The sequence below is a fragment of the Labrus bergylta genome, chromosome 24 (genome assembly GCF_963930695.1).
Source record: "Labrus bergylta chromosome 24, fLabBer1.1, whole genome shotgun sequence".
In the NCBI taxonomy this organism is placed as follows: Eukaryota; Metazoa; Chordata; class Actinopteri; order Labriformes; family Labridae; genus Labrus; species Labrus bergylta.
Window position 1 is genome coordinate 12,453,689 of NC_089218.1, and position 22,247 is coordinate 12,475,935.

General features: G+C 39.5%; 3 protein-coding genes across 9 annotated transcripts; 1 reads left to right on the top strand and 2 right to left on the bottom strand.

The window, feature by feature from the left end:
• Positions 1–2,059: 2,059 nt before the first annotated feature.
• Positions 2,060–14,388, bottom strand: LOC109997315 (cilia- and flagella-associated protein 221). 6 transcript variants are annotated; one of them, XM_065952255.1, is made up of 24 exons: positions 14,276–14,388; positions 13,732–13,894; positions 13,425–13,525; positions 12,243–12,329; positions 12,023–12,118; positions 11,535–11,635; positions 11,272–11,375; positions 10,629–10,788; positions 9,033–9,159; positions 8,620–8,740; positions 8,305–8,416; positions 7,773–7,872; positions 7,443–7,523; positions 7,209–7,329; positions 6,797–6,894; positions 6,518–6,595; positions 5,466–5,573; positions 5,187–5,339; positions 5,001–5,086; positions 4,745–4,826; positions 3,829–3,914; positions 3,304–3,396; positions 3,114–3,218; positions 2,060–2,227 (listed from the first exon to the last, which is right to left on the bottom strand). In XM_065952255.1, the coding sequence occupies exons 2-24, from the start codon at positions 13,865–13,867 to the stop codon at positions 2,110–2,112; spliced, it is 2,454 nt and encodes an 817-aa protein (XP_065808327.1). In that variant the 5' UTR covers positions 13,868–13,894; positions 14,276–14,388; the 3' UTR covers positions 2,060–2,109. The 6 variants fall into 6 exon arrangements, with proteins under 6 accessions (XP_065808327.1, XP_029136571.2, XP_029136572.2 ...); XM_029280738.2 differs by having other exon boundaries at positions 8,305–8,413; positions 14,222–14,348; XM_029280739.2 differs by having other exon boundaries at positions 7,791–7,872; positions 14,222–14,348.
• Positions 14,389–14,737: 349 nt separating this feature from the next.
• LOC109997310 (secretin receptor) lies at positions 14,738–20,186 on the top strand. Of its 2 annotated transcripts, none has more exons than XM_020651735.3 (13): positions 14,738–14,938; positions 15,016–15,118; positions 15,363–15,482; positions 15,883–15,989; positions 16,731–16,840; positions 16,960–17,089; positions 17,538–17,691; positions 17,777–17,837; positions 17,924–17,993; positions 18,456–18,547; positions 19,026–19,164; positions 19,292–19,333; positions 19,413–20,186. In XM_020651735.3, the coding sequence occupies exons 1-13, from the start codon at positions 14,870–14,872 to the stop codon at positions 19,650–19,652; spliced, it is 1,437 nt and encodes a 478-aa protein (XP_020507391.2). In that variant the 5' UTR covers positions 14,738–14,869; the 3' UTR covers positions 19,653–20,186. The 2 variants fall into 2 exon arrangements, with proteins under 2 accessions (XP_020507391.2, XP_065808084.1); XM_065952012.1 differs by having other exon boundaries at positions 14,782–14,938; positions 15,367–15,482.
• On the bottom strand, positions 19,727–22,177 carry LOC136178160 (acyl-CoA-binding protein-like). Its single transcript, XM_065952013.1, has 4 exons — positions 22,024–22,177; positions 21,429–21,546; positions 20,090–20,152; positions 19,727–19,852 (listed from the first exon to the last, which is right to left on the bottom strand). Exons 1-4 carry the CDS (start codon positions 22,027–22,029, stop codon positions 19,779–19,781), a joined length of 261 nt encoding a protein of 86 aa, XP_065808085.1. The 5' UTR covers positions 22,030–22,177; the 3' UTR covers positions 19,727–19,778.
• Positions 22,178–22,247: the final 70 nt, after the last annotated feature.

The following is a 22,247-nucleotide window of genomic DNA, read 5'->3' on the forward strand; positions in this document are numbered from 1 at the left end:
GTTAGGTGTCGGCATGAAGGAGGAGGGAGGGGTGAGGGAGGGGTGAGGGAGGGGGAGGTCCCAGGTGAAGAAGACATTCCCATAATTACCCTAACCACATTATATTACAATTATACAATATATATATATATTCATATATGGTGTCCAATCAGGTTTTGCAACTCGTCTGTTTGGACCCTCGGGGCCACTGTCCACAATTAAAAAGTTTTTAATATTTCAGAAATTAACTTTGTCACCAGGATTTAAACCTTGATATGATTCTAGTTTTCATTCAATTATATTGATATAGAATCATCGATATGTAGCCATGACGTTACCATGGCAACAAAGACACAAGTACAGTATAATTCACAGAAACTGTGGACAACTCTAAAACTCTAAAATGCAAATTATCTGTTGACAACTTTGGTACAAGAGGAGGTGGAGAGGACAGTTGCACACACACTTTGGTAGCCTAAAAGAATGAGGAGCTACAGTTGAACTAATAAGTTGACAACTTTAGTAAAAGCCATATTTGTGCAACTGGCCTCTCCAGCTCCTCCCTCTTTCACTAAAGTTGTCAACATATTTGAGCAACTTAGTGTGCAGTGAGTTTGTCTGCAACTTTTCTTAACTCAAATTAATATTTGACCCAATATTAGGTCTTCTTTACTTGTTGCCGTGGTAACAAACATCATGCTGGGATCACAGCATGCTGGGATATGAGGTGACGCACTCTGGAGGATCAAACAGAATAAACTCCAACCAATCAGAAACAGAGTTAGCGACGACCTTCAGACATATTTAACCATAAAACAGCTGATTAGAAAGTCACACACAACCACAGTGTGTATGAAACATGGACATAGTCTCAGTGATGTCAGCATCGCTTTAGGCTACACCCCCTAATTCTACTTGTGTGTATGTGTGTGGAGCGTCATGCTGTGTGTTTACACTGAGCCACTAGGCAGGTCAAAGGTCACCACTTTGGGGGGGACACTTCAGGGTCAAAGGGCTATGCGTTATATTTATAATGTGTGTGTGTGTGTGTGGCCTACTACAGTTTCTCACTTCACACCTGTTCATAGTGACACACACACACACACTCCTGTGATGTCATTGAGTGTGTGCTCTGCGTGCATGAAGCGACAGCTCCATCTGGTGGAGAAGAGGTCACATTACAGAATATTATTTGACTATTTAAGATTAAAAAAACGTTGTGTGTTGGTTTGATTCATCTTTAAACTAACTCAGAGAGGGTGGGGGGGTCTGATGGTTTGTTTACGTTTAGAGGAGCGCTTCTGAAACAGGTTCAAGGTGGATTTCTCTGAAATCATTTAGTTTAGTCTAAATCACAGCTGCAATGATCCCTGGATTATAAATCGAATGAGATCCATACCTGTTTGTTACCACGGCAACAACAACAGAAGGTCCTAGACACCATTGGATAACTTGTTGTTTGATTGTCTGAAAGTTGCAGAAACACTACTGCACACTGACTGAACTGCACAAATATCATCAATCAATGGTTTCATAACACCTGATATTAAAGACCTGTGAGCATGCTCAATGTGGTTCAGGTTTCTATGGACCAGTATGGACTGGTGACACCTTTATGGACCAGACCTGCAGATAGTAGCTCAAGCGGGATTTCAAACCCTAGACCTTCTGATTCTAAAATCTGTCCTCAGCACGCTGATCTGTCAGGACTGAACAGGAGGTACAGGTAGGTTCACCTTTAACAAGCTGTGTCTGTGATCAGAGCTTAATTAAAGACTGATGATGATTGGTCCACAGGTTTCAATTAAACATGACGTTGGTAGTTGAAGGTTATCTGCTGTTGCTGACTCAGCCGTAGAATCATCTCCCTATATATATATTGTTGGAAAGCCTGTTTATTACCCTTTTTAAATGGGCGAAACCCACATACTCAACTCTGCTGCTCATCTTAGAAATGCATGTTCCTTAAAAATGTGGCACCATTTAAAAGGGAAACAAACAGGCTTTCCAACAGTATAGGATTAATTGCCAAGAAGCATTGTTACAACAAAGAAATAATCAACCAAACACAAATCTTGACCAACACAGCTGTATTAAAAAACCACATAAATATAAGACCTTGTATTTTATTCATTGGATGGAAAAAGCTAACTTTGAGTCAGTGGCTTCAAGTTGCTTCAGCCTGGTCATCACTCTTCTTCCAATCGTGTTAAACTCCGACGCCTCCATCTGAAGCTCCCCAGTGTGCCTGTAACAGAACAAGTTAATATCATTGGAAAAATGGAGGAGCTAATTAATAAACAAAAAGCCCTGTTTCAACAAATAACACACACCCAACCCTTTTAATTTAAGCATGTGAAGAATCTAATTTAAGAATGTGATTATACACACAGTCCTATTAACAAATGCTTTTGTTTTCTAGGATGACTCAAAATTAAATGTTTACAAAAGAGCAATGGACTTTTGTATAGTCAATGACATGACGTCAGAGCAAGCCTGCCCGTACAGATGTCTGGGTCCCTGAAAGGCTCAGTTAATGGGCCCTGCTTAGATTTCATTTTAACAATTCTTAACCAGCCTTCTGGCTAACCTCTCTGCTCCTTAGCCGGAGCCCTGATCAGCTTTTGGAGCTTACTAAAACAAAGCTTGTTAAAGGTCCTGGCATGGCTATACACAGTTTGACTATGATGAGTTTAATGGGTCTATAAATAATATGAACATTACAGGAAAAAAAAGCTCCAATAGCACCTTAAAAAAGAGGGGGTTTATATTTTGGAACAGGCAACAATGTTCCCTTTTGTTGCTTTCATAATTAATGCGTTACTGTAGCTTTAAAACAACATGTGGTTTGATTGTTGAAATTAAGGATGGACCATGTCTTTGCACAACCTTCATTTGCCCCTCCATGCTGCTGGCCCCCAGAAAGCGTTCCCCTTTATGCCCCCTTGTTTTAGAGTGTAAGCAATGTGTTATTTCATTTTGTCTTCACCATGCATTAGTTATAGTTAGTTATCTGTATTTGTGTAATATGCTTATGTGCAAACAGGAGCTAATAAATGGTGTATCTGCTAACATTAAAGCAGCACCATACTCCTTTGTGTGTGTGTGTGTGTGTGTGTGTGTGTCATGCATACCTGCCAGTCATGCCTCTAGTAAGGTTTGTGTTAACTAGAGCTTTCCATGTCAAGAACTCGGCTCTGATTATCTTTGGTGACAGTTGGACTCTGGAGCATTTATACCTACACACAAACACACATAATATGAGCATGAAATCAGATACAAATCTAAATTCATTTAAAAAGAAGACATCTTGAATGTGCTCACGGTTGGTCCATTAGTTGAGAGAGATCAACAGGAGGGCCAGTTAAAGGAGCAGGTGGATCTGTGAGGAGTGTCTCTTCACTGTAGTCTGAAGACCTGTGTAGGAAAACTGTGTGGTTTGAAACAGTTTGAAAAGGAGTAAAACATTCATCCACTAGCCACAGGGTTTTTCTTTGGAGGAAACATAGGAGACAAAATTGAGAGATTTCCAAAGTAACAAGTGAAACAGAACCAACATGTATATAAGACTGAGCCTGAAGTAACAGAGGGAAGCTGAGGAGAAGTAGACAGCAGGGTGAGAAGATGGTGTTGCATAGTCTCAGAATTACTGTTACATCAACTAAATAAGAAGCAATTCCTTTGGGGAATTTTACTTAATTTGTAACTGTGCGGCTTTAGATTTCTATCATGTCAGATAAACTACACTGTACAAACAAATATATATTTACAAGTATTTGTTTTCTGACACCTGAGTGGAATTTTCCGTGTGATAAAGAGATCACTGATCATTGTTGAGTTCTCGTTTACCTGCGTGTGAGACCAGGTTGATAGGACAAACAGTTCGAGGAAAGCGGAGGAAAACCGTTCATTTTCCCGAGCCCTCGACTCACTTCCTGTTGTTGGTAAAGAAAGGAGGAGTCATATATCTGCATCAACAGATGGAGCTAGTTTCACAGCACAGTTTTCCAGACTTCAAGGTGGTATTAAACAAAAATTGAGATGGTACTATAAAACTTGGTTCAGGTCCAGAATGAAGGACACAATCAATACAAAGAAAGTCAAAAGCTGAGGAAAGTGAAGCATTTAAGGTCACATATTATGTAAAATCCACTTCACTATGTTTCTCTAACTCTAATATGTGTCTCTAGTCTGTTTACAAACCCCCAATGAGAAAAGTCCATCCTCTCCGTCTTTCACCTGCTCCACTTTTCAGAAAATGTGTGCTCAAACAGGCCGTTTGGAGATTTTCCCTTTATGACATCACAAAGGGCAGTAACCCCTCCCCCAGGTGGGTGACACTCCCACAGCTAGGTGTTTGTTCTGCCCTCTGAGTCTGCTTTCTCACCGTAAACAATAGGACATGGCGCGAGAAAGATGAGTACACCCAAAGCCCTTCCAGAAAGGGGGTGTGGTCAGACACAGCTCATTTACATATTTAAAGGTACAGACAAACAGTCTGTTCTGAGTCCTTTATGGGACACTTTTGGTTTGATCTTTGCAATGGTTCTTAGCTGCAGGAAACAGGTACACAGATACACAGATTCTAAGCGGTAGATTTGAATTTGGTTTAAAACTCATCAACTTTAGTGTTGACATTTATGGCCAAATGAAAAGTATTTCCGTTTTGTCGGGATTAAGATGGAAGAGAAATCCTGGATAGTGATCCTGAGGAGAGGACAGCTGATTCAGCTTATTGTGTTTTTGCAGATATATAACAGATTACCTGCCGATCCGGAAGCGTCTTGGGAGCGTGTGAGGTTTGAGTCCTGATGTCACATGTTTTGCTCTCAGGGATCGTATACCTGCTAAGACAAAGCCCTTTCACTCGTTTATCTGGGTTTGGTCAGTTAAAAAAGTTAACAAATGTCAGAGTGAGTCTGAAACAATCAACTTCCTTCCTTTGATACGTTCTTGATCTAAGTGCTGGATTTTATTTCTGGATGGTAATAAACAGTTCAATTACAATGGGTTGTTGTTACCTGGGCACAGGGCAGAGATGGAAATTAAGATCACTCTCGAGGTATTTAGGGGTCGTTTTGTAACTCTGCAGGCCTGGAGCTGGATTCTTAGGCATAGAACAAAAAGTGATATAAACACACTGCTTGGATACCTTCATTAATCATTAATCATTTTTTCAGAGTCATCAGATAAATAGGGAGCCTTACAAAAATTCTGAGTGGATTTGCTGGAAAAGGTGTGAGTAGAGCTTCTGGGGCACTAAAGGAGAGTCTGTAATCCTCCCATGACACCACGTCCTCCTCTTTCTGTTCATCCCGCTGTTGATGCTCTGCTTGATTGTTATCGGGCACAAACTCATTCTAAAAACGTGAAAACACAGGGAGGAAAAAAAAACAAAAACAATAATGAAGATGTGATTGAATGACTGACTGAAGATAAATGAATAAATATTATTCTCTTATATTTGTTGTTTCTTTCAAAGTTACCAGAGCTCCAGTGCGAAGTTGTCTGTCCAGAATAGTTGGGATATAAGAGTGAAATGCCTCCAACGCGGACACAGGGTGGTAGCCCATCAGCCTGTGGTGCTGAGGTGCCTAGGGTAAAAAAAAAAAAAAACACCAACATATTTAAAGGAGCAATATGTAACTGACACCTAGTGTTTAAAATTGGTACTGCAGTCCAATTTCAAAGTATTGGACATGGCCGTCTCCCCCTGCCCTGTCCTCCCCAGAGAGCACGCAGGTTGCCATGTAGTGGACACTGTAGCTTCAGTGTTTAGCCTGCTCTGTAAACCTTTCTGTGTTCTAACCTCTCTTCATTTTTCAAAAGCATCTCCAATATTGATCTTAGTTTGAGCACGTTTCTGCTCGTGGAGCTTATTAGAAACATGCAGAGGCCTTTTAGGATGGGTTGAATCAGTTATAGCCATCGCTGCAACACCTGATGGTTTGCCATTTGCCAGGCAAACCGAGGGGTGCCAAAAAACGGCTGTGTGGGGGCGCCTTAAAACCAATTATTCTCTGGTGAAAACAAAAATAAACGTAGAAGGACATACTGGCTCCTACACTGTTGTCAGAGAAGCCAGCACTTCAACATAGCATGTTTCCTTAATGTGTGATCATATAGTAAGGTCACTTTATCATTTAATTCAGTAGATATCTTACATACTGGTCCTTTAACTTTTAAAATCAACAGAATATAAACACAGATAATAGAGACGGCTAATACAGCCTGACTTGAAAATTGCCAACTACTAACTTCTATTTGTTTAAGGTCACAAGCAAAAAAGGTTTGGACCTCCAATCCAAACGTGTTGCTTACATATGTGACAATTTGAGTATTGTGTATTTTCGTCAGTTCAACATATGTTTCACATAAAAGCTTAATCTGGAAAAATACAAATTGAAAAATGTGGCTGAAAAATGAAAAACAAGAATGTTCCAGTCTTCATGGTTTTACAAATGTACTCTATAACTTTCCATCATTGCTGCTCAGTGACCTATCTGCTGATTTATATGTTGCTACGATAAGGACCTACTTGAAGGTTGAAGAAAGGTTGTGTTGTCACATTCATATCAGTGGTTTCCACAGGCAGTGTGTCCAAACTCATGTGAACCTAGAATCATGAAGGGGACAAATGGCATTATTAGTTATTCCACCGTTGCATCAAACAGTATTTTCAATAGATAGACTATGATGCAAAGAAATTCGGTTTACATGCAAAGAAGAGGCTGCAAGTGACATCATTTTAACACAGCATTTGTCGAGTATGCATGCTTTAATCATTCCAGGTTGGTGTCAGTTATACAGTACTTACCAGCGGATCATCTTCTTTACAAAAATTGGGGAAAGAAAACGGGAAGACTCTGGCTGGCGAGACTCTCTGATCGCAAGTCGTCTCCCAAACTGAAAAATCTGTGACAAAATAAAAAACATGAAACTTCATTTGTACAGATTGTGTTTAGACTCAATGAATGACTAAATGCACACTTAGCCCTTTCCCTTAAGGATGCATGAATGTTCTAAGAATATCATTAAGTGCTGTTTTGGAGAGTGATATTTACTGTCATGTAATGGGAGAAGAAGTGATCACCAGAGGCATTACAGTGGTGACATGGGATGAATGAAAACGGCTGATGACAAGAGGAGATCTCGCTCCAAAGTTATCTCTAGGAACTAATTAAATGATGAGTGCTTCACTGACATGACACACGGCACAATGCAATTACTTCTGAATGAGGAGGTCACAGGATTGTCAAAAGTTTTCTTTGCTGAAGGCGGGCTCTTTAGACCGTCTGAGAGTTTCTTCAAACTGGTCAGCCGACAGTTCATCCGACATCTGATCACCACCTGGAAGGGAGAGAAGAGTTAATTTATTCATAAAAAATATTTGTTCATCAATGCATGTGTGAATTTGTTCATTGTACATCTCAGTGGACTTTAATGTATCTGGATGTGTTTACCTTGCGTGCTGCCTGCTGAAACACTGTGAAGGCTCGTTGTCTCTGCTGAAAAGAGTGCAAAGACGGGGCTCCCTCAGAGGCCTTGAAAAGGTTGAAAGGACAGTTATAGTTACATTTCATTTACCTTCACATTGACTGGAAATGAAAAGGACCATGAGCTAAAAGTTTTGGTGCTTGAGCAGTACCCTGAACTTTAAATTTTGCTTACAATAGGTGTGTTTGCATGCTGTTGAAAATGCAGCTTCTTAAAGCAGCTGGGGACTCAGTGTGCAACCTGAAAATCGCTCAGTGACATAACTCGTTGTGTGAATAATAATTGGCTTTTCGTACCATGCATTTACTTCGTACCATGCATAGTACAATCTCTTTTTCCTCTGCTATCTGCCTCCTTTTGTCCTCTGACACCGGGTCGTCACCCAGACGGACTTGCCTGAAAGAAAAAAAAATACACCTATTTTTAAATTCTTTTAATTCCTGAAATACACATTAAATGTATTTAACAATAGAGACAAGCTCAAAAAATTCAGATTGAATCAGTGAGGTGTTTGGTTGCTCTAATTTCAGGACGCCACTAGGTGTCACTGTTTCCCCTGAGAATGAAACCCAAAAAGCTTCAAATATTTTTAGCACAAAAAAAAAAAGCCCCAATGCTTCATGAGGCTTCATGTGCCCATCATTACACAGAGGCTCCATTTCAGTTCTTAGTTTATTTATTTTTCATTATCCTCATACCCGTCTTTTATTCTCCTCATATCACTGACATCTTCACATTGTCCCTGCACTTCTGAAATTCAGTGTATGATTTTCAAAGGAAGCTCCAAACACACAACAACAAGAAAGAAATGTGCAAAATGTGACCCACCATTTGGTTTGGTTAGCTTGCAGCTCCTTCACATTATGTTCCACCTTCTTTCTGAAGAGGGTCTCCTTCATCTTCCTGTTTTGCAGACCATCCATACTGCCACAGATTACTGCTGGTGTGAAGAGGGGAACACGCATGAAACAGACTTTTTCATTTGTGCCTAAAATGCATTTAAACTCGATGGCCAAAAGTTGGAAAAAAAAAGAGCAAAATGAAAATATGACATCACTCTCATTAATAAGATACTGCTACGGTTTAATTAAAGGGACATGCATGTCAATAAAGTAAAAAAGAAAGTGAAGTGGTGTCATTTACCTCCCCTCAGGTCTTTAGAACTGGTGATGTCTTTTATCAGCATTTTTGCCACTCCTGCATGGGTACACACATCTACTGGAGGCTTTACCTCAGGATGAACACAAGCCAGACTGTTCAGCTTCTTCAAGTGGGTAAAAAAAAAGGAAAACTGTTGAAAACAACGAGATTCATTTTTTCTCTTGTCTTATTCAGTTTTTCTTTTTGATCGCTTTAGGTGCAATTTAGCTAAGCCCCAACATCGTCTTCCTGTAGTCAGTGATGTAAAAGAACGACACCTCTGCGCCTTTGAATGGCTCATTTCACTTTAAAGAAAAATTTCCAGATAGCTCAGTTGACGTTTACTCAGATCATGTAAGCTTTTGAATTGAATTGTGACAGAAACACATACACGTCTGTTGAAGTTGAAAGTCTACCTTTTCTTTTTCCCCCTTCTTGTTGGGCCTGTATTTGATTTTACATCGAGGCCCTTGGGTTGCAGGCAACGGCAGTTCAGTTGCTGCAGGCACTGCATCTCCATGACCTGGCGTTCCTCCAAGCTCACTGTCAAATAAAATGTACAAAAAAAGGGAAAATGATGATGATGATGATGAAATGTGCTCAAACCTTAATAACAGATGTATCAGAGTAAAACACAGAAATGCCTGGCTGACAATACTGCAATTCATTTTAGATTGCAAAGTCAACACAAATTGAATTATTATTATATGCATTTGCCATAGTAAGGGAATATTGTGAAAATCTGGGAATAAATTCCTTACCAACCAATTTCTACACCAATGTGTTTCTAAAGGTGTCTAGTTACACATATAAAAAGATTTAAATTCAACTCCTGTAGGAAAATCTGTGAGAGCTGCTGAAACTTCGGGTACCTGGAATCCTATCGGTTGAAAATTTGAAATTTTTGATTTTTTTTTACGTGCCTTAAATAGCATATTTAGGGTCAAATTAGGGGTTATTTGGGATGCTGAATCCATTACAAGCATTTATTTTGCACCAAAACCACTCCTTGGCAGAGAAACGGCCACGCCCACTTTTCCAGATCTCTTGAAAACCCTTTGTTTAGGTGAAAATCAATGTTGCTTGTTGCATGTGAATTATAAAGTATCTTCATAGGTCTATTTATAATCTATTAGTGATGGTAACTACCTTTTATTAACTGTTAAATGTTGCAGTTGGTTAACATTTGTAGCAAGAGAGTGAGTTTTGAGTGGCAGGTGCCAGACGTGCTCAAGCCATCCTGTGGATCATGGACAGACACAATAGAAAGGAAAATAAGGAACTAGAACCCAATTGCAGATAAGAAAACAAATTATTTATTTGAACAAAAAGGCAAACAAAAAATTACTTAAAGGAGGAAAAACAAGAAACCACGAGGAAAAATAACACAGGTAGGTTTGCAATAGAACAAAATTCATCTTTTAAATTGTCTATGGCATGCAGAAAAGAAGGGCCAGGAAGTGGTTTCAAGTTGAAAAAAAACCCATCAACTCCAGCATGCATCTCTTAATCTCTCACTGAATGTCATCTTGAGTGAGAATGTTTTATATGCTTACTGTCTATTGGGAGGCATATCCATGTTGATAAAGCAGCTACCAAGCTATTTTCATGAATGATTAACTCCTGGCCCGAGATAACGCCAAGACCGTCACTGGATGGATACCAACGTGTGATGGATAGCATCCACTTTTCTCATGGGAGCAGAATAAAACATTGACTGGAAACAAAATCTCAAATAGGAACTCGACATATGACTTTCTTTTAATCCAGATGAATCTAGTTTTAACACCAAAAGAACCACCTAGTTTGGTAGTTCAATTGCACATAATAGCTGAGAACACATCAGTTGAGCCAGCTGATGATACTATGCACTAAATAAACTGCTTAACTTTTTAAGAAACTAAGCTAAGCTACATTTAAGAGAAATGTTTCAGTGGGGAGGATACCATATCACCACCCACTAAACACATAAAGGCAAATAATGGCTGGAAGATCCAAACTTCTCCAATTACCTGGGGGATAGGTGAGGGGCTGAACTCCCGGTGATGGTGCAGAGGTAGGGTTTGGAGTTGAACTGTGAGATGATCAGCTGGATAGTGACCTGAGAAGTCTGGTATTGGACAGGACTAAAGGTCACAGTAATCTTCACTTCTCCATTAGCTGGTATCACACCTGGAAGAGCGAGGGAAAGCCAATAGGGATGAGTTATGTGTGCACACATTGGATCCATACCTACGTTAATGGTTGCACTTAGACTTAGACACCAGCTATAGCTGACTATATGCATAGTACATAGTATCTCCCCAAAACCAATTCAGATGCTTAGAAACCATAGACTGTAAATAAACGTGGAAAAAAGCCTGTGGCATGGATGTATTTAGGGCCAATCAGATTTCATGGGTGAATCCATCCTTCTGGACACACCCCTGCCCAGTGGGTACTGAAGGGGGCTTTTGGAGCCAGTTGATGGGGGTCGCCATGCTGGAAATGCGGTCTTAACCTTTACTTTCAGCCAACCAGGCTAAGAGCTGGAGCCTCTCAGCCTCCTGACAAACTGCTGGACTGCGCCCACCCATCAGTCAAGGCAGCCACGCGCCTTATTATAATGAACTCTTATCACAATATTATACTGTTCAAAATGTAATCAGTCCATACCTGTAAGTGGACTGATGGAGAACGCCTCACTGGGTTGAATGACAAACAACCGGAACTCAAAGTCAATAGGACAACTGCATCTCAGGGGTATAGCATGTGAAACACTAGAAACAGGTGGACAAGAATGGATGAGATTACTTTTTTATGAATAGAGGCATGGTTGGTTGATTGGTTGACAGGAAAAGTCCTCAGGCAAGACAGAAGGTCAGAAAATCATCCCAATGAAGAGCCCAACACTCACACTGTATGGTATACACACTCACCTTTGTCCAAGTGGTACTGCTGACAGGTCGATATGAGGGGGGATGTGTAGGTCATCAATGACCGGGTAGGCATGAACTGGAATCAACAGGTTCTCTTCCCCCTGACAAAGGATGCATTTGGGTTGAATGAAGCAGCATTTGAGGGATCAACACAATAAATCTGTACATCTATATTTACCTCTACAGATTGAACATAGAGCTTACGAAGATATCTGCCTCAAAAATCCCATATCGGTTTGGCCCTACTAATTTATAAACGTAATCAGTTTCACTGGGATACCACATAAAGCACAAAGGAATTTTGAATTTTTCTCTGGACTATGTGTTACATGGGCCACTTCTATGTCTTTCTAGTCAACTTTAACAAACAACTAACAACTTGAATTATGTTTCTGCTTCTTAAGTTGAATGTTTAAAACACCTAATTATAATTATCAAACCGAACTATAGCACAACACACACAGGAGGACAAATCGTCTGACCCAAACCTTGCAATGAACCCGGACGCTGTCATAGAAGTAACGCCACTCGTCAGGACAGAAGCTGACCTTCACTGTGTAGGCGAGACCCGGAATGAGTCGATACTTGAAAAAAATAATAACAACAGTTAGAACACGGCTGAATAGCTGAAAAAAAAGGTGATAGCACTAAAACAACAAGTGGAGTAATAGTATTTTTCAGGTCAGCAGTTTATCATGGAAAAAGTACCTTTTTTGTATATGACGTTTTGAAGTGCTTCGTTTGTGTTGGAATGATATGAATATCCATCACTTCAGATGAGATGTTGATTATTTTCTGAGAAAAAGGAAACAGATGGATGAAAATTATAATTTTCCTTCAATGTTGTGCACTCGAGAAAAAACATTTTTATTATATACTTGCTTCTTAAATCTAAAGTCAGTGCAAACTCAGTTAAATCATATTCATCCTAGATGGAAACTGGATGGGCTGGCATAGTGGCAGTAAATGCCATCATCTGCCCAGGGACAACAGATGGAAATTAGCTAGTTTGCTAAATCTGGTACAAAGCATCTCTTGTACACTGTCCCTGATTCAAATAAATGATTAAACTAAACTAAATAGCACTGTTGCCCAAACAAATTAACATTCAGGTATTAACAGGTATATGCTTGCCTTACAGTACCTACAGTAGATGCCTTGGCCTGCATCTTGGTGTACTCTCTCTTTATAGCCCCCCATGTTACATTCAGCCTTCATGAGAAATGATTGCTCCAACTTGGAAAACCATCACGCTGTCACTGATTAAGATTCAACCAAATCACTTCTTACTCATCAACTACATTTGTATAAGGGCCAGATTTTTTCTTCACAGACACTGTGGGGGCCGGACTTTAAAATGTGCTGTTTGCGTTGTGGAATTATTTTTATTTTTATTTTTTACATTTGTATTTATTTATATATTTTTAATGTGTTGCTTGTGAATAAGCCTGACATCTGTCAAGCCTGATATGTAGAAGTTGGTGTCAGAGGGGAAATGTAATCTCTCACATTAACCTAATTTAAGTATTTCAGCCTTGGGATTGAATTCTTATGTTTTCTGTTGAATCACCTGAGATGACTGATATTCTGGGGGCCAGATTGGAAGCCTTGGGGGGGGCAGTTCATGATCACTGCTGTAGAGGCTGCATGCAACAGCAAGCACCATGCACTGTTAGCATGGTGCTTGCATTATGGTCAAGGCAAGGCTTAACAGTCTTTGTTCTGCAGATTTGCATGGAATAAACCTGTGTCATGTTAGCCCAATATACAGCCTTTGCATGTTCAATTCTCTGACAAAATATTATTTAAACTCACAGTCAATAAATAAGCTAAGTGATGTTTGAGTGAAATAAAAATGAACAAAGTAAAATGTCTTAAGTATTTCCTCACCAGTGTCTTGATGTAATCCTTCCCGAGCTCAAATCCACTGAAGTGAAGCTCTGGGGGATTTGCTTGGATCAGGCTGTTGCTTTTCAGTTTGGCAAAGATTTCTGTAAAGGGGAAAAACAAACACAAGCATCTGTGCATAGAAAATGGCATAGTTTTTTATGTGTAAGTAGTTTTTCACACATTTGAAAAATATTGTTTTGCCATTGATGGTTACAAGACAACACAGATTTTTGCCCCTAGTCAATGCTTGTAAGGCAACTACAGTAACTGCAACTTCTAAAGAAGGTTTCAGATGTCAGGCTTATACTTGATTCCAGGAGATGATTGGGGATGTTAGATGTACTCCTACTCTCCTCCACCAGCTGGCACAGAGGCATCATGGGAGTCACCCTCTGGAGGGACCTGGAGGAGAGTATCTGCGGGGCAGAGAAGACCGTGTCCATCCTGGCTATGGGGTCAGCTCTGGCTCTCTAATGGGGGTAATGTAAGAGGGCTTGAGGACAGTCAAGGACAGAGAGTATATATATTATATAAGTCACAGCCTAAAATAATTAGTTACCTTTTCAAAAAGCACATGAAGAAAGACATTTTGAAGATTTATTCCTTGTTTATATTGAAATTTGGCCACAATTAGGCTACTAGCAAATCCTCATGTGTGTAATAAAAGCAGGTTGTAGACGGACCTATAAACTACTAGCTAACCGAACTAGCCTTAATATATATCCTAACTACTTAAATTCCGTTTTTATCCACTTCTTCTGTATAAACCTTTCAGAAAACAGAACTTTAGAACTTACATAAGATGTAGGCAATATGTTTGAACACTTCGTTCAGATAAAACAGCCATATACCGTCAATTTTGTTCAGTCATTTCTACTGTTGTTGCTGTGTTAGCGCCCCGCTGTCAAACAGCGCCGTTGCCATGGAGACGTCAGAGCTGTTAAAGGGCGGGACGAAACGAGCCGTGGGAAACTGCTGGCAGAGAACAGACCTCGAAAACGACGTCAAAACACCACAAATACGCCCCGGAACTAGATAATATCCTTTCAAATTAAACGTCGACATTTCTATAGGCTTAAAAAAAGGTTGTCTATTTATTTGTACACATACATTGCGTATTTGAGTAAGAAGAAATTATATCAACAAACATTTTCATGTGCTAGCCGTTACCTTCATCTTAATCACGCATGAAATAAACATAGCATAGCCAAAAATATACTTTATTTTGAAATTCTAACAGGAAGTTTTAGTTTGAATATAGCTATCTAGATTAAAAAAAAACCTTATCAGATTGCCGTGTAGGCTACTTTAAATACTTATCTGCATTCTGAGAGGGCCTATGTTTGACTTCTCAGACGTCATATATCTCCTGAATGGCAGGATGCTTGTCTTTTATTCTTATCAGATTGGTGTGGACTTAGTCCTCGAGGTAGTCATCTGTCCTGATGGAGAACGGGAACGTGTCTGACACCATGAAAAAAGTTGGACTTATTGGAGTGTTACTCTTAGCCCAGGTAAGAAGAAAAACATGTTGAATCAATCTATGGAAAACTTTTGAGGAGGATGTCATCCCATATTCCTTTGATTGCAGGCAAAGTCATTATCAGGTTGTCATCCTCATGTCAATCTTGTGAAAGAAGAGGAGAAATGCATCAAGGATTTGGAGCTGATTCGGTCACCAGAAGGTCCATCAGGTGGGTAATATTCTATTTTCTCTCTTCTTTTTTGGTGAATGCATGGAGACTGCTGAATTAATTGAATATTTTAAAAATGTGGATAAATGTTTTGGTGACATCTAGTGGTCACAAATATGTAATGCACCCTGAACACATGAGCCTTTTATTGTTACTGCTAGAAATCTGCAGGCCTATAAAATCCCTCCAAATGCATGCAAAATAAAAATAAAAAAAGAGTAATTCTCTGTTCTGACCCGTCAAGAAAGCAACACCAGTGGACACTGTAGAGGAATGTGGGATGGCCTGAACTGCTGGCCATCTGCTTCTCTTGGACAAACTGTCTCTCAGCCTTGTCCAAACCATGAGTTTTTCAGTTCAGAAGGTGAGATATGACATATGGATCACGTATGCTTTTTTTTTTTTTTTTTTTAAACATTCCCTATCTTATACCACATTGCAATTTTTAATCATATGCAATGGAAGTGATTTGCTTGCATACTTAGAGACACATATATTGAAGTGTTAACTTTACGTTGACACCTGAGAGGTGAGGATAATAAATGATGTGATCATTTAACTGAAGAGAATTGTATTAAAGCACTCCAAAAGATATATTTTTTTATTTGTTTGCAGCCAAATTATCCAAATGATTGTGCACATTGATTTACACGCAAATCTACAGGAAAAACATCATCATGATTTTCATTTCTATACATTTCCTTGGCTCAATTTTACATCAGGGAGCCATGACAGACAGCAGATTTATTTTGGCTATTTTGCAGGTAAAGTGCATCGCAACTGCACCTCCAACGGCTGGTCAGACCCACTGGTCCCTCATGAAGAATCTTGCAACTACACTTTTAATGAGACACTCCACTTTCTCGGGGAGGTTGGTGGTCATTTTAAAGACTGCATTATGTGTTAATGATGCGTTAATGGCCATAACTAGAGAAACAAGAAAATTGTACTTTGTGTCTCTCTTCATGTGATTCTTGTTTTTGATGGGTGCTGTTTGACTGAACAACTGCTTTACTAGATTTTAAAACTACAGCACCAACTGTAGGTTTGACTTATGGTAAATGGACTTGAACTTGTATAGTGATTTTCCAGTAGCACACACCTACTACCCCTACCTTTGGGATTAAGGGTTAAGTGTCCTGCCCAAGGTCACATGTGGCTTCAGGAGCTGGGGATAGAACCCCGACCTTCCAGTTGAGCGACAGCCGACTCTACCACTGAGCCACAGTCGCCCTGGTTGTAAGGCGGCACATGTAATGTTTTTTTTTATCATGATAGTGCACAATCTTGGTATCTAATATGTACGTGTGGTTGACTGCATGTGGGCATTTGTGAAATGTTAAATAATTGGTGATGGGTAATTTGTTGCAGGTATAAGCTAATGTTTTGCACATTTGTAATTTGTAGCATTTGTACCTAAAAAAGAGGAGTAGAATCAGCAAAGATGAGCCAAAAGTTAAAAACAAACATATTTACAGAAATGCAATATAAGAAGAAAGCTACAGTAGTAATAGTAGTAGTAGTAGTAACATACACTATGTATACTTTCACTTTCTATTGTGAAATCAGTCTGTTTCATAGGTGATTAAGAACTGTTCTCTTTCACTTGTAGTCCTCAGATTATCATTTGTACTTCTCCTACGTGAAGACCATGTACACAGCAGGATATACTCTCTCTCTCATCTCTCTCACCATCGCTATCACTATATTCTGTCTGTTCAGGTTTGCAATGTTTTTTTTATTTTATCATCCCTTTCAATCACCTTCAACCATCCAAGATATTTGAGAAAGTAAAACCATGAAAACAGATTCAGTAACTTTGAATGTTCATATTTCTTCAGAAAGCTTCATTGTACCAGGAACTACATTCACATCCAGATGTTCATCTCTTTCATCCTGAGAGCCGTCTTCATCTTCATCAGGGACTCTCTGCTATTCACTAATGAAGAGCTCTACCATTGTGACTACGCGGTATGCATGAATACACACAATTTACATCTTTTTTTTAAACAGCGGAAAAGCCCTTACCCTCATCAGCTGTGTTCCTTCACAAATTACCAGGGCCTGACCGATATGAGATTTTTGGGGCCAATACCGATAACGCTATTGGGGAGAAAAAAATCGGACACTCATAAATCAGCCGATATCTTTCTTAGATCTATTGGCCATGCAGCATGGGGGGAATCTTTTCAGTTTGTGTAAAGAATGTGTAAAGAATCCCCATTATTAGATTGTTGTACACCTCATTTTGTGTAAATTTACATGCAGTGTGAAGCTACGAGCTAACTAAAGATACAATGCAGCGGGAGTTGTTTTGGTTTCATGCTGGTGCTCAAGGGTGACATCTGCTGGATCAAAAAGTAGCATATTCTTCCTTTAAGAGTGCCTGATTAAGTCGCCTTCATTCCTTTGTTGGCAGGTGGCATGTAAGGTCGTGGTGATATTTTCCAACTACTCCATCCTGGCAAACTACAGCTGGCAGCTGGCTGAGGGTCACTTTCTCTTCACTCTGGTGAGCCGCTCCTTCTTCTCCCTGAAGAAACACCTGGCCTGGTACATCGCTCTGAGCTGGGGTAGGAAGACTTTTACTCTTATACAACACTTAGTGTAGTAAATAATAACTGTGGGCCTTTAAACCAAAACTCCTTTATGATACAGGGTTACCTGTGGTTGTTATCGTCTCCTGGGGTTGTTCCAAGTACTTTTATGAAGATGAAGGGTAAGGGTTCTTCACTCATTTATTTAATGTTACAAGCTTATGTAGATGATCTGATTCAATTCTTTCTTCTTCTTTTTTTGCCCAAGCTGTTGGGAATCTAGGAGACATGAATGGATTTGGTGGATACTTCGGGTGCCTGTTCTTCTGACAATATCTGTAAAAAAAAACAACTGCTCTTTTTTTTAACATAAAATACATTTATTAACCTTCTTGCCAAGAGTTAGATGATAAGAAATGATACCGCAAATTTGTCTGCCATTAAATATAAAGCTTAGCATACACTGGGATTTCTGCAGTGATCCAAAATCCAATGCAAAAATCCCATAGGAGAATTCTCGTTAGACCCCATGGGGATGCTAGTTCCAGGTTGGCCTACAAAAAAAAGTCATATGATTTGTTCTCTATAGCCGTGTTTCCACCAAGCAGTCTGGTTGGGTAAACCCTATTCTGCCAGGGGTGTGTCTGGAAGGGTGGCCAGGGGGTTGCATTGGCCCAATTATGATCAATCTGAATACCAAATAAATTTGTTGATAAAACTTTTAAAAATTAATATTTTCACCTGTCTCTTGGCAAAAAAATTAGGAATAAACGAGGTTCTGAGGTTTTCCATAATTACAGGTCAATCTTGCCTTTTTCTTGGGAATTTTGAGGATACTGATGAGCAAACTCCGAATGCCAGATGCTCAGTGGAATGAATTCAGCCAGTATAAGTGAGTATTTATCACACCGGTGTTCTCTTGTTCTACTGCGGTTAACGTGCAAAGTTTGGGCTGGTTTTGGATTTGTGATTTTGTGGGGCTTTGGCAGTGGTAGAGTCGGCCGTCCCGCAGCTACAGATCCAATGTTTCCATGGTACAGTTCAGTTCTCATTTTCAACAAGTTTAAAGAAGTATCAAAGCTCCCCAACACATGTCTGTGAAGTCAGAAGGCAGACTCAAAAGGGCAGAGCAAACACCTAGCTGTGGGAGTGTCACCCACCTGGGGGAGGGGCTACTGCTCTTTGTGATGTCATGAAGGGAAAATCTCCAAACGGCCTGTTTGAGCACACATTTTCTGAAAAATGGAGCAGGGAAAAGACAGAGAGGATGGACTTTTTTCATAATTGGGGGGTTTGTTGACACACAAGGGACACGTGACCTTTAACTTTGGACATAGTTATAAATGATACATGCTTTTTTTATTCTACAGGAGGCTGATCAAGTCCACATTCTTTCTGGTGGCTCTCTTTGGTCTGCATTACATCCTGTTTGTTTTCTTACCTGTTGAAGTGAGCAGCTCAGTGTTTCTGATATGGACCTTTGCGGAGCTGGCTCTGTCATCCACACAGGTAAAGTAAGAGTGAAAAATGTGGCTGATTATGTTCACACATACAGCTCCTCCTGCAAATATCAGGAATTTTTCAGGAGATTTCTGCAAGTGCAAAAGCCCTATAAATGTTATTTTTGTCCTCTAAGGGTTTTGTGGTTGCTGTGCTCTACTGCTTCATGAATGGAGAGGTAAGAACGGGTTAGCAAAAGGCTTAAATGAAGGCTCTGAATTTGAGATGAAAAGCAATCTAGACTTGTACTTTTCCAGGTGCAGCATGAGTTTCAGCGCAGATGGAGGAGGTGGAAGTTGACTCAACACCTCCCCAGTCGGCGCAGGCAGCACCGCGGCTCCATCAGCCACAGTGCTGCACCTCACACACAGGTCACACTGCTGCCCTGCTCTACAGGCAGTCCAACACCCACTGGATTTAAAGAGACATACACCAAAACGGAGTGTTCTGAGAGAGCTGGGTCACAAATCTCCTCTGGAAACAGATGTTTGATTTAGACCACAGGGGACTGTATACAATGTCCTCTTTTAGATAGAAAGAAGCAGCAGCATGTGAAATAAATGACTAATGGTGTATAGCAAAGCTTTATTGATACTGTACAATGCATTTCTGACAAATAGACCCTATATACCATATTTTTTCTTCAGGTTCTCCACCCAAACAACATATGCAGCCATGGCTTCATCTTTGGACAGACCTGTTGTTGTAGAAATAGAAACAATGAGGGGATTTATACAGATACAGCTCTATACACAGATACATATCCTAACACAAATATGGTAGCGCAAACATAAGATAATACCGTTTATATTTTTGCCATATATATATATATAAACAAACATCTTTCCCTTTGAACAAAATGTAAATGCTTATATTTATTCGATCTCAGGCTGATTTATTTTATTATTCATTTCAGAGTTATATACAAATGTACCTTTTTTGCAATTCCATGCATCCCACTTTTTCTGTCCTGGGAAGTCAAAAATCCCCGGACGCGCTGAGGATGTAAAAATAAATTGTTATTCTGGCGATGCAACAGGTAACAAATGATTTTTCTTCAAGGAAACGTCAAACTACTTGAAAACACAACATTTTATTCTGGGAATTAAAAAATAATTTCAGAACAATTTCCTAGCATAAAGTATGATACAGTATGACATTTTAAAATGCTCTCAATTTTAAGGACAGCATCCCTTTGTGCTTCAGCTTTTAAAAACTTTTAAAATTGGTTTCAAGACAGGACAAATGTATCTTGGGATGACAATTAAAAACAGATATTTAGTTCAAATACTCTCTACTATGTGTCTTAAACATTATGTTGATAAACTGGGTACAAAGTGAACCACTGTCAAATAACTGAGAGTTAACCCTGAGATTGCCTACATAACCATTAACCACCAATCCTGCATGGTCATACAGGCCTTAGGGTACAGCTAACAGAGGCCACCAAGATAGAAAATAAAAGTTTTGCACATTTAATTTAGGGAAAATCTTTTTTGTAATTATACCTTTGTGTTGTTTGCACAGGTACTTTGTAGAAACATATTCAATATGCATACAAACCATTAAGAAAACACAAGGTGGATATGCGGTTTGATCACGCACAGAGACAGACATCGTTTTGATTTATTGTTCATGGCGTGGCCTCAGTTTTGGCTTCTATTGTTACTAATTGCCCTGAAAGTCCTGCAACCTCACCCGATAGTAGGGTAGGTTGTAAAACATGCAGGGGAACACAAACAGGTTGGAATTGGTTCCATTTGAATGAAACAAATGTGGGTATAAGTTTGGGAACTCTAGCTCAAAAATGAAGTGTGTAACAGCTGCTGAAGCAAAAAAAAATAGTCTATTTTAATTTCACCATTGTTGATTCCAGCTGATTAGAAATAAGCAGGTGTTCAACTGGAGACATAAACCACGGTGTAGTAAAAAAAAATGTAAGCGCTGTTTTGGAACATTAACCTATAGGCTAAAGGATTGAAATATAATCATCAAAAACTGTGTTTAAGAATTTAAAAAATTATATTTAAAAAAAAGAAAGAAAGAATATTCGAGCAGTATACTTCCTGTTTTTAAGAGTAAACAATTAAATACAGCGAAACTCATCAGGTCGGGCATCTTTCACAGAATGACACAACCTGTCAGACCTCTTTTTTTTTTTTTTTTTAAACCCCACCCTAACGAAAGTCTTGTAAACATACCTGGGATGACTTGACGTTAGTTTTTACTTATGAATGAATTAATAAAATAATATTTAAAAAATCTTGACTCACATATGTTGACGTCACCGACGGTAGCTTGTTTGTATAAGCCGTAAATCTCTGCGATCTCTCCGTAGTGTGGCTTTGTTTTCAGGATCTTCACCTCCTCCACTGCTTTTTCAAATGAACCCTGTGTAGGATACAGCGCTGTTACAGAGTCTTTGTAAAGAAAAAACGTTAAATTGTTTCGTAATTACAGACGAGTCCCACTTTAAATTACAAAAATATTTTAAAAAGCCGGTGTGTGTCGCGTAGGCCTACGGAGGCTGAAGTCGTCGCACTGAGCGTCGGTTCGAGTCCGACCTCGGCCCTTTGCTGAATTTAATCCCCTTACTCTCTCCTCCTTAACATTTCAAGTCTCTCTTCAGCTGTCCTTTCTGATAAAGGCAGAAAACAAATGGCCCCCCAAAAAAACTTTAAAAACATGATAGTGGTTCAGTCAACGGACGTAATAATGCCCGGATATTAATACCAAACCGCAGGCCTCCACATTAAACCTCTACTGTCCCGCTGAATCTGGATAACAGCCTGATATGAAACTAGTTGTGATAATAAGATTTTTTTAAAAGTATAAACTGTTATCTTAAATTAAAAAAGGAGTACTTACAGCCATGACTACTCGTGAGCAACAGACACACCTTGTGGCTTGTCACTTCGCAGCTCACAGCAGGAACAACTGGTCCTGCACTCATGTAGCCTTTAGGCTCTGCTGGGAAAAAATACAACGGGTGGTAGTTTTGTATAAAGCCAAACCATCAGTAATTATTTTACTCTTAATACGGCACCAGAAGAGTTTGGCATTGTATGTAAAAAATAAAACGTTTAATACTT